Source organism: Ochotona curzoniae, unplaced genomic scaffold, assembly GCF_017591425.1.
Source record: "Ochotona curzoniae isolate NIBS_2020 unplaced genomic scaffold, NIBS_Ocur_1.0 contig_46, whole genome shotgun sequence".
NCBI classification, from domain to species: domain Eukaryota; kingdom Metazoa; phylum Chordata; class Mammalia; order Lagomorpha; family Ochotonidae; genus Ochotona; species Ochotona curzoniae.
Window position 1 is genome coordinate 1,529,028 of NW_024466340.1, and position 12,162 is coordinate 1,541,189.

General features: G+C 56.2%; 1 protein-coding gene across 1 annotated transcript in view; it reads left to right on the top strand.

Annotated features, from left to right (window-relative positions):
• Nucleotides 1–1,194: 1,194 nt before the first annotated feature.
• The window catches only part of TESC (tescalcin), a 50,347-nt gene continuing 39,379 nt past the window's right edge, over nt 1,195–12,162 (top strand). The window contains exon 1 of the mRNA XM_040986931.1: nt 1,195–1,373. Coding sequence (XP_040842865.1) covers nt 1,316–1,373 — 58 coding nt within the window. The 5' untranslated portion in view covers nt 1,195–1,315. The remainder of the gene's footprint in view (nt 1,374–12,162) is intronic.

The window sequence follows — 12,162 nt, forward strand, 5'->3', positions numbered from 1 at the left end:
ATCCAGCCGATGCCCAGGCCAGCCGATGCCCAGGGCCGACATTCTGGCAGTGGATATCAGCAGGGCAGCATGGGAAGCTGCATTTTCCACCAGGTAGGAATTGTTATGCTGCTCTAGCAGGGCTGAAGGGCCCCCTGGTGGCTCCGCAGGGTATCCAGAAATGGCCATGATTGGTCCTGCTGTCTGCAGGAATGGACGGCCACCCTTCCCCAGCATCGCCCTCTCCAGTGTCCTGGGAAACTGATGAAGGCAGACTGCCCCTCCACCAACTCCCCCCCCCCCCAGCCGCTCAGCAGGTGAATTCTATGAAACTTATGCCCCAACTCCAACACTCAGCACTGAACCTGGCATCCAAGACAGACATAGAGCATGTCCAGGGGAAAGTCATGGCCTGGCCTGGTTGGTTTTGTCTTTGAACGTCCACCTGACTCCGTAGCCTCTCAGAGCCTCAGCTCTGACATCAAGGGTGGACATAATCCCGTGTCACCCTGTGCTGGGTCTGTGCCAGGCCCTTTGCTGAGCAGCTCATCAATGTGCGTCCGTGTTAAGGAGGTGGCAAGTGGTGAGGCAGGTGGCAGGCCCTGCCAGGGTCACTCAGCCCTGAACCAGATGCAGAGCAGCCCAGGGAGGGTCTGGGCACCGCCCCCAAGGCTTGCTTTCTGGCAGTTTCCTGGGGAATCAAGTTCTTTCAGGGTGGGCGGAGCGGCCTGCGGGTGGGAGGACAAAGCCTTCACCTGGGTGTGCACACCTGGAAAAGGTGCTGGGAGGGGGCGGGGTCTTTCCTGGAATCGGCCGAGCGGAGCACCTGATGCTCATTGAACCTGATGATTATCGCCGGTGCTCATCATGGAACTAATTAATGCGCAAGCACCCTTGCTGCCCCAGAGGTTTCCCTGCTTAGCTCCGCTACTGTGCACGCTATGGTGGGAGGTGAGGGTGTGTGCACTCCAACCCACGTACCAGCTTCTGTCTAGAGCTAGGAGGGACGAGGCGCGACGCCCGTACCCACAGGCCCGAGCACCACTTCGGGAAGCGCATCCTGGGGCTCCCGGCCCCCTCCCCGAGGCTTCCGGCACCCGGGGCGGGGCGCTGCCCACGCCCCGCAGTGCGCGAAACCGGCGTGCGCTAGGACCGCAGCGCGCTCCCGCCGCCGCTATATGAGGCTGAGCTCGGGCCCCACGCGGAACCCGCGGCTCCGAGGCGTTCCCGGCGTGCCGACCCACCGAGGACCCGAGAGCGAAGCGTCCGCTGCGCAGCCGAGGCAGCCGGAGGCCTGCGAGGGACGTGCGTCCCGAGGGTTCCCTCCGCGGGCACCATGGGAGCTGCCCACTCCGCGTCCGAGGAGGTGCGGGAGCTGGAAGGCAAGACAGGCTGTGAGTACCTCGCGGGGACCCTGTGGGGACCCCCACTAGGTCGTCGGGCTTCGTGCCGCCGTGCTCTGTGACCTTGGGCGGGTGGCTGGCCCTCTCTGCGCCTCAGTCTCTCCCTCCTTCAAATGGGTCCCCGCCGGGCACTTTGTGGGCTGCGGCGATACCCAGCGTCGCCGCAGCCGCCCAACCTAGGCAGCCTCGGCCGGGAATTGCCAGGTGGAGCCAGGCAGGGGCCCAGGCGTCCCGAGCGCGGAGCGGCGTGCCCGCCCGGAGAGCGAGCGCCGAGGTCTGGCCGCTGGAGCGCGTCCTGCACCTGCGAGTAGTTTGGGCTCGTGCCACGCAGGGACTGAAAGTTTTGAAAGCGGGCGGATCTGGGGGAGAGCCCGGCTCTGGTGCTCCCCGCCTGTATGTGACCTTAGGCATCAGAGTTGGCATCTCCGCGCCTGGCTTCGCCCTACAGCCGGCGAAATGGGCTCAGCTGTGTCCATCCCCTCGGATAGCCGGGAGGCCAAGCGAGGCAGCGCCCGCCCGCAGCGCACTTTGCCTGGAGCCCGGCGTCCTCCTCGGAGCTCGCTCCCGGGACTCCCAGGACCGCAGAGGCTGCGTGCCCCGCATCCCGGTTGGGGCGGGGCACGCCGGGAGGCTGCGCTGCCCGCAGGGAAGTGACTGCAACAGTGGCCGGACGCCCGAATTTAGCCGAGCTGGGCACTTGACCCTGGACTCTGAGTTGGGAAGGGGGGTCAGGTGGGCATGGCTCTGCCTCCGGGAGCTGAAGTTGGTGGTGGTGGTGGGCGTGGACTGGAGGTGAGGTGTGTGTGCGCAGACGGGCCTGGCCAGACCCCAGGTCAACCCGGTTGACTCCGCTTTCTTAGCCTCGTGACCTTGGACTGGTCCCTGCACCTCGGTGTTCGTTGTTCCTTGTGTGAGGAATGGGAGTTGTGTTGGTGCCTGGGCACCAGGAGGAGGAGGAGGAATGCAGATGGCTTCCGGGGAGGCGCCGGCTCCTGGCAGGGGCTAAGAGCAGGCAAGCGACACCCCTGGAAAGTGACCTCCTGCTGACCCCACTCTAACCACCTCTTTCCAGGAGCCTTCGTGGGAAATTACAAAAAGCCCAGTGGCGTGCGTGCGTGTGTGTGTGTGCGCGCGCGCTCATGCTTTCCGGTGCGCACAAGGCTGTCCTACCCAGCCGGTCCTGGTCTATACTTTCCTGTGTACAAATATAGAACTGCACCAGCTGGAGGGGAAAGGTGTGTTGTGCGCCTGTGCTATGGTACGCTGCTTGTTAGAACGGGGCATAAGAACAGTGTGCAATCACTGTGCCCCAGCCGACTGCTGTCGGTGAGAACTTGTTGGAGGACTCGTGAAAGTGGGGGGTAAAGGTGTAGGAGCTTTTCCATGTTGGCTTTTTCGTGTTTTCATCCTGAGCTGGTAGAGGAGGTGACTTAGGCCAAAAGTTCTGTAGGGATCAGCGCTAAGCGCCCCTCCCCTCCGCAAGCCAGGAGGAAGGAAGCGCCCTAGCTAGGGTGTCCCCTGTTGGAATGATTTCCCCAGCACTGTAGGGGTGTCCCCTGTCAGCTCTTTATGCAAGCTGGGGTTCCCACTGAAGGGGTGGGCTTGTCGTACCTCCAGGGCAGTCTGGGGGAAATCCACCTGCTGGTGGTTCTACCAGGCGACCGGAGCCCATAGCATGCCGGGAGCTGTGTGGTCTTTGGGTGCAGCCTCCTGCAGGAATGACAGAGGTTGGGATCCTGCTCTGTAGCTTCCTTGGGTGTGCGATGCAGCTTTGCCTGGAGCCCGATTTCACCCCCAATGGATACTTTTCCTATAGAGTGAGTATTGGCCCACCAGGGGCTGGTGACTGGGGGGTAACCCAGAGAGGCTGACGATGCTGCTGAAGGGAGACATCTCGCAAAGCTGTCTGCCTGTGAGGGCTCGGCATGAGAACAAGACACAACGGGATGGTGTGAGCGTGGGGGGATGGGGGCTGGAGTGAATTTCTTCAGCGTGGACCTGGAGAGCTTCTTGGAGGAGGCAGTAATGGAACAGAAGCCCAAATAAAGATAGCAGTGGCCCTGAAAGGGTGATGAGGCAGAGGGGAGAGTGAGCAAAGGCGCTGTAAGGGCAGCCAGCCTTGGGTATCTCACCAGGTCCATGGCCCCAGGGAAGTCACTGCCGGCTTCTTTACCTGTTGGTTCTGTCCTGCAGTGGACCTGGTGATGGCAGGGAAGGACTGACCTGAAACCTTTAGATACCAGGAAGCATTGTGCCCTCTCAGACCCTGGGTCCCTGGGTGCTTGGAATTGCGGCTCAGGATTAAGTCTCGCCCATGGTTGTGTCTGGCTGTGTGGTCTGGAGCAGGATCTCGGGGTCCCTAGCTGGGCCCTGGTGTGGTTCTGGGGGTGCAATTAGACTTCATTTGGCCTGAGGGTGTCCATTTCTGGGAATATCAGAAGTGTCCCTGAGGAACAGGAAGAGCCCAAGGCTAGGGTGGCTAGGGGACAGATCCTGATGACACCTGACATGCCCTTCTCCCCGAGGAACCAGGCTGCTCCCTTGCTGAGGATGGGCGAGCAGGGGTCTCCGTCCTGGGGCAGGGCTGATGCCCCAGGCTCCGCACCAAGCATCCTGCAGGCCAGCTCTGTCATTCTCCAGGGCAGGTGGCCACACAGCTGCCCAACAGATGTGGGAGCTGAGGCTGGGACAGGTGCAGCAGGGGATGTGGGTCCCATAGCTGCAAGGAAGGGGAGGAGTGTGTAGCCTCAGATGCCTGCTCACTTCCTGTTCCCCCTTGCCAGCACTTGCACCGTTATTAGCTGCTCCTCCAGTGTCTGGGGACCCAGAAGGGCTAGGGACAGTCTGGCTGCTGTGTTCTTCTCCCATAAGCCTGTGCTGGTCCCTCTGCCTGGGGCACTGCTGTTCTTTAAGTGGGCACAGTCGGTGTTGGCACAAGCCCTCCCTCAGGTTAACACTGCACACATTTCCTTCCCAACCCAAATGTTTACAAAGCTAAGGCTGCTCCAGGCCAGGGTCCAGCCTGCTGGTGCTGCCTTGTACAAAACCCACCCTGGCAACTGGCCACCCACCCTCACAGTGTGACCACAGGTGTCATGGCCACAGCAGAGCTGTCAGCCTCATCACATGCCCCACCCTCAACCCCGTGAGAGCCGAAAGCCTGCCTCGTTCACCACCACATGCACTTCCCGGTACTCGCATGAGCTCCACAGGCCCACGTCCGACCCAGGAGCGAAGAGCCCGTGGGACTTGTGTGTGTGTGTGTGTGTGTGTGTGTGTGTGTGTGTTTATTTTGCTTTTTTATTTGAAAGGCAGAGACTGGGAAAGAAGTTTTCCATCTTTTGGCCCGCTCCTCCACCTATCCATAGCAGCCAGAGCTGAGCCAGGCCCAAGCCCCGGGGGTCTGGCTCTCCCACAGGGCCGAGCCAGAACCCAAGCTGTCGTGTGCTGTCCCCTGCCTCCCAGGGCATGCAGCAGCAGGAAGCAAGCTGGGACTCAAACCCAGGTGTTTAGATGTAGGCTTTCCAAGCAGAGTTTTGGCACACTGTGCCAACCATTCACCCCCAGCCTCACCCCTATCCCGACTCCCGTCCTCAGGGGCCTGAAAACCCACAGAGCATGGCCCAGAGTGTGCATCTGGGAGTTTTCCTTGTCCACTGTCGTGGCTGTGTGGTCCTCCTGCGCCTCTGCCTCCATCTCAATGCCCTGGGCACACCCTCCCCCCACCCAACCAGCCCTCCGTGGTTTCAGCGCCAAGCCAGCCTCACCAGAAATAGGGCTGAGCACGGAGTCGCCCCCACAGGGGCAGCTTCAGGCCTGCACGCCCACACACTCCTCCCGCTCGCCTGCTGGAGTCTCGCTGATTGATTCGAAGCCTCAACAAGCCAGACGCGGAAAACTCAGCACGCCTGTTTGTTTGTTAAAATTCCCGTTCCGTCCCCCGTCCCCGAGTGCCGGCATCCCGCCGGGCCGGCGGCAGGCGTGAGCTTGTGTGTCTGAGCTTTCCCAGGCAGGAACAGAGCTGAGGTGTGAAGGGGCCCCGCTGGGAAGTGAGGCTCCGGCTGTTGCCCTCAACCACCTGGAGCTGGGCACGCTGGCTGTCCCCCTCCCACGCCATCTGTGCCTACTCCTGCCATTCGAAGGGAAGTAAGAGGAGGAGGCTTTGGGGAGGAAAAGGTGAAGGGAGCTGTTTTTTTGTTGCTGTTCTGTCTCCATCACAGTTCTAATAGGCACTTTCTGGGTAGAGGCAAGAAACTTCCAGAAGGAATAAACAATTTGCAGATGGAAAGCTCAGGTGGTAAGAACTTCTGGTTTTTGAGAAGCCAGGCCTCTGCCTGCTCCCCCTGCAGGAACCCCTGGAATCCTGTCCAGAACCCAGCTGTTTTCCCATTTTATAGATGGGGAGACTGAGGGCCAGCAGGCACAATGAGTTGGACAAGGCCACAGGCTCATGATGGCAAGGGGTTGGGAGGCCAAGTGGACGAAAGATCAGGCTGGAAGGGACCAGGGCAGCCAGAGGTACCCAGAAGGAAGTGCTTATGGAGACCAGGGCAGGCCGGCTGAGCCAGAGCCTCACAGCACCTGCTATCTATCAGGCCAGTCCCAAAGTGAGGAGCAGCCAGCTGACCAGACCTGCTCCCTTCCTGATCCCCTGTGGTGGCTGTGGCCTCCCTGCTCTCCCCCCTACTCCACACCCCTGTCAATGTCAAGAGCGGTGCTACCCACTGGTTCCCTCCTCAAATGCCCATGCAGAAACCAGGAGACTCCTTCCAGTTCTCCCATGTGGGTGAGCAGGCAGAACTGTCCTTGTCACCAGCTTGTAGGTGACTGAGGCTCGCTAAGATGCTAGTGTGGACCCAGAATTCAAAGACCAGACTTTTGGGGTGGTGGGCTGTGATGGCTGTTGGGCACAGAGAGCACAGAATCCCCCACACGTGGTGTAGATGGAGGTGCCGGGGGTCCACGAGCCCATTAGCTGGGTGAGGTTGCAGCAGCCCAGGATGTCATTTGTACAGCACATGTATAAATTGGTGAGGGCAGAATAGGATCTGCTGGCAGAGTCAAGGTGGTGTGGAAAGTTCTAGAACTTGCCCTGAGAAGAGCGTGCTCAGGGGAAGAGAGACCACAACTGTGAGAAAGAGACCACTGCCACCTCTTTTCCCAGCTCTTACAGGGTGATGCGCCCCCATCTGTTCCAGAAGGGTCTGCAGATAAGGCGTGGCAGTGTGCTCCGAGCCTCCTCCTCCCCTGTGGCTCCATTGTAATTAGATGTCACACACCTTCATCTTCTGCACGTCATCCGCCCCCACGCTGGCAGGGTGTTTTATGAGTTAATGGTCCCAGAAAGCAGCAGGGACTTTAATCCGCGCCCTCCCGGCCATGCTGTGCAGTCCAGCACTGCCCATAGGATGTGCCACATGCTGCCGATGAGGTGTGTCTCCCTCTGCCGCCTGCTGCGAAGCAGGTGCTGGAGGTCAGGAGCACCCACTGTTCCCCTCTCCTCCACCTCTCCCCAGCCCACTCCTGGGAAGGAATTGGAACTGCTCATGCTGATGGGGCCGCAGGGACGTGCCCGGACAGCCTGGCCTGGCCAGCCAGCCCATCTGCCAGCCAGCCCGCTCCACCTGAATTATTAATTCGGAAAAGCAGAAGGTCACCTTAAGCACCAGGACAGAAGGGCTCTTTGTTGTCCCTGTGGTGTGACCTTTGCAGGCAGGCATAGTCGTCTGGTCTGGGCACAGCTCCCCGGGAGAGGGGGGGGACGTTCACAGGAGGTCCTGAGGTCCCCAGGAGACCAGGAAGGCCATGCTGGCACCAAGGTTCGGGAGGAAGTCACAGGCAGTGGCTCGTGGGAGGAGGCAGCTGCTCTTGATGGTGGCTCTCACTGAACAACCTGCTCTGTGTGGCAAGGGTCTCCTAAGTGCCCCCTGAGCCCTGGTGCTGGGACCCCTGTCACCAAAGACCCTTGAGCTCATCCCAGGTCTCACCCACCTGCTGTGTCTCAGTCATCCCTTGCTATGCCCTCGCCTGGAACCCTGGGACCTCCCCAGTGGCAGATGGTCTGGCTTTGGTGTTTGAATTGTGGCTCTGCCTCTTGGTGTTGAAGCAAAAGACACTGCTCCGCTGAGCCTTGGCTTTCCCATCTGTGAAATGGGCTCCAAGGTAGAACAGGCTATGCAGTTGTGGGGAGGATTGAATGAGAAGTGAGTAAAGCTCTTAATGCAGAAATTAATGGTTTTGATCGGGAACCTCCCAATGGCTAGCCACATGCCTCCTTGTTAAGGACATTCTATAACCATGTGTACAAATTCATGGCAGTTTTTGGTGGATCTACAGGTTTTAAAAATTTCCTCAAAATTTTTTTTTTTTTATTTTGAAAGGTGGAAATAAACAGAATATCCAGGGGCTCCCATGTGGGTAGCAGAGACCCAAGCACTCGGGCCATGTTCCACTGCTTTCCCAGGCAGTTACAAAGGCGTTGGATGGCTAGTGGAACAGCCGGGACTTGAACTGACGTCTGTACTTAATGCCTGTGCTGTAAGTGGCATCACAGCACTGGCCCCGAGTAGACCATTTTTGGCATGCTCGGAGTTAATCTTCTCAATTGGGTGCTGATATTGACCTTGGTATCAGTCATTTTCCTTTGTTTTTGGAACCTCTCTTACAGCCATTTCCCCTTCTGGGGTTGGCTTTCTTCTGTTTAATACTCCTTTATGTAGAGTTTCCTGCAAGACTTGAGTTGTCAGCTTGATCTGAAAACATGTATATTTTGCCAGAATCCTCGATTGATCATTTAGCTGGGTATAAAATCTAAGGTTGTGGGATTTATGTATTTTGTCACTTATCTCTTGTTGCTATTGAAAAAATTGACTATCCAACTGATATTTCTTAAAAATTATTGATTTGAAAGAGTTACACAAAGAAAGGGAGAGACAGAAATTTTTTTATCCTCTGTTGGTACTTCAGATGATTACAATGATCGGGTTTGAGCCACTCCAAAGCCAGGAGCTTCTTCTGGGTCTCCCATGTGGGTGGCAGGGCCGAAGTGCTTGGGCCATCTGCTGCTTTCCGAGGCCATTGGTAGGAAGCTGGATTGAAAATGAAGAAACCATGACTTGACCCACTGTCCAAATGGGATGATGGCTTCACAGGTGGCAGGCTTACTTGCTACACTGCAATGCTGGCCCCTCACTGACATTAAAAAATATATATCTATTTTCATTGGAAAGGCAGATATAGAGAGAAAGATCTTCCATCTGCTGATTCACTCCCCAAGTGACCACAATGACCAAACTGAGCCATCCAAAGCCAGGAGCCTCTTCCGGATCTCCCATGCGGGTATAGGGTCCCATGGCTTTGGGCCATCCTCTGTTGCTTTTTTTCTTTAAAGATTTACTTATTTTTATTGCAAAGTTAGATATACAGAGAGGAAGATCTTCTGTCTGCTGATTCACTCCCCAAGTGGCCGCAACGGCTAGAGCTGAGCCAATCCAAAGCCAGGAGCCTCCTCTGGGTCTCCCACGCAGGTGCAGGGTCCCGAAGTCTTGGGCTGTCCTTGACTGCTTTCCCAGGCCACAGGCAGGGAGCTGGATGGGAAGCAGGGCAGCCGGGATTAGAACTGGCACCCATATGGGATCCCAGCGTGTTCTAGGTGAGGACTTTAACTGCTACATTGTTGCGACAGGCCCTCCACTAACTTCATTCTTGCTTTTTCCACTCCTGCATCTTGACACTCTTCATGGCCATGGAGACAGACATCTTTGGGGGTTGGGAGGTGGAGAGCATCAGACAGAGTTCCCATCTGCTGGTTCACTCCCCAAGATGCCCACAACTACTGAGTTTGGGCCACAGCCAGACCCAGCAAACTCGGTCAGAGACCCAGTCACTTAAACCATCACCTGTCTCTACAGGTCTGCATTAGCAGGAAGCTGGAGAGAGGAGCCCGAGATAGAACTCAGTGCTCCACTATGGGATGTGGGTGTCCTCACTGGGGGCCTTCACTGGGAGGTCCAGCACCTTCTGAGCCTTTTCACTTGGCATGGATAGTGGAGTATGTCCTCTCTTGGTGCTGACATTTGGTGTGACATTAGGAGAGCAGCATCTGGCATTGCACTTCCACGTCTTGTCTCACTTCTGCCACCTGTGACAGTGTGACTTCGCTGAGATTCAGCATTCTTCTCTGTGGAGCGGCTGTGAGAACTACACCCCTGAGCGGGACAGGCTAAATTAGATCCTGCCTGCCCAGCGGCGCTCGGCTGGGCTCCCACCTCTGAGTCAGCGCTCGCTCGCATGCCTGCAGTGGGTGGCATCCCAGCGAAAAGGCGGGTGACACAGAGCAGAGCATCCGGGTGGGAAGGGGCGCGCAAATGAGCAGGAGCCCAAGCTGCGAGTGTAGCCTCCTGCTCACCCACTCTGCCCGCTTGCCCACTTGTCTCATGGCTCACGAGGAGACTTTACCAAGGAATCTTTAAAGTTTCTGGGCAAAATGGAACTGAAAGACAAGTTGATTTTGGTGCCAAAAAAAATTTTTTTTTAAATCCAAGCTTTGAGAATTCGATGGGAAAAAAATCACATTATGAGAAAAATATGCGTGGCTTTCACGATGCATGTGCTGCCAAAATAAATTGATCTTTCGGTCCACATCCTGCAGATGTTTTTGCAGTAACTTCATATTTGCTGCATCCCAGCTTTCTCTCCGGTCCCCAGCACCACAAGCGTGGTTCTGTGTGTGAGGAAAACCCATGTGGATCTTGAGCAGGCTCCTCCTGGTACCTGAGATGAAGTTAGGCACTGCCTTGGTGCTGTTACGTTCCTTAGTAATCAGCCTGACCAAGTGGGGGTGGATTTTCTGCAAAAAGGGCTTGAGGCAGCTGCTGTGTGTTGGGGAGCAGGGTGAAGTTCAGAATCTTTTTCAAGCCTGGTGCTGTGTTACAGTGGGTCAAGCCGCCACCTGTGCCACCAACATCCGTTTTGGGCACCAGGTCACCTCTCAGCCGCTCCACTTGCAGTCCAATCTCCCTGTGCCAATGCGCTTGGGAAATGGTGGAAGATGGCCCCAGTGTTTGGGGCCCTACTGCCCATATGGGAAATCCAGAAGAAGCTCCTGACTCCTGGCTTCAGCCTGGTTGTTCAGGCCATTTGAAGAGGGAATCAGTGGATGGAAGATTTTATGTGTGTGTGTCTTTCCCTAATTCTTAACTTTCAAAAATACCTTGAAAACAGATAAATAAAAGTGAATACCTATCTGTGCCCAACCTGGGGTTTTTGATATGTATTTTTTTTAAAGATTTATTTTTATTATTTTTTTATTGGAAAGGTGGATATACAGGGAGGAGAGACAGAGAGGAAGATCTTTCATCTGATGAGTCACTCCCCAAGTGAGCGCAACGGCCAATGCTGTGCCGATCCGAAGCCAGGAGCCTCTTCTGGGGTCTCCCACGCGGGTGTAGGGTCCCAAAGCTTTGGGCCGTCCTCGACTGCTTTCCCGGGCCACAGGCAGGGAGCTGGAAGGGAAGTGGGGCTGCCAGGATAGAACCGGCACCCATATGGGATCCCGGGCGTGCAAGGCGAGAACATTAACCACTGCGCCAGTGCGCCGGGCCCTAGATATGTATTTTTTATATATAACTTTTTATGCTTAAGGCCAAGTGCACCCAAATGTCTTTGGCTTGTTCTAAAGTCCTGGCATGTGCATGTCTGGCACGTGGTGTTCCAGATGAGTGGAAGAAGCCAGCAGCCAGAATCGTGAAGCATCCTGCACCTGCCAGGCGCAGGAGCACAGGCCGAGGCAGGGGGCCCCAGCAGGCCCAGAAGCCCGGGCCCTCCCTCTGTCCTCTCTGAAGCCTGAGATGAGTCATTGCTTTGGCTGTGGCCCCAGGTGGCACACAGCAAATTGCTGCCTCCCTCCAGAGCCTGGAGCCGGCTGCACAGCCCAGATGGCATCCTGGGATTGCTTAGGGACTTCACAGGCAAGCCCAGCAGCGTACATAGCTTCCATCAGACACAGGGTATGTGTGTATATGATTTTTAATTCTGGTAGAATAAAGTTTACTGTTTTCAAGTCTCAGTTCAGGGACAGGCATTGGGCACTGCTGTCAAGGTTTGGGTTGCCCACATCTCCTGTTTGAGTGCCCAGTTCTCCTCGTTGCTCCATTCCTGTTTCCAGCTTCCTGCCAGTGTGCAGCCTGGGAAGCAGATGCTCACGCTGTTGGGATGGAGTTCCAGGCTGCTGGCTTTGGGTCAACCCAACCTGACAGGTGTGGGCATCTGGGGAGAAAACCAGTGGATGTGTCTGTCTTCCAAATAGATACTTTTTAAGAAACTGTACCATTGAGTGGCATTAAACATACTTGTCATGTAAGCATCACCAAATCTATTTCTAGAACATTGTATTTTTTTTTTTAAAGATCTATTCACTTATTTGAAAGGAAGTTAGAGGCCAAGGTCTCAAGGGTGCTGGTTTACTCCCCAAGCAGCCTATGCCCTGAAGCTGGGCCATTCCAAAGCCAAGAGCTTTTTCCACGTGGGCATAGAGGCCCAAACATTTAGATTATCTTTGGCTGCTTTCCCAGGTGCATTAGCAGGGAGTTAGAAGTGGAACATTGAGATGCGAACATGGGGCCCATGCGGGATGCTGGCACAGCAGGGAACAGCTTTACCTACCATGTCACAATGCCGGTGCCTATGCAACGTCTTCATCACCCTAGAAAGAACCCTCTTTAGTAGCCGCTGTTCTTGCCCTTTGTCCCCAGCCCCAGGCCACCCCCGGTCTACCTCCTGT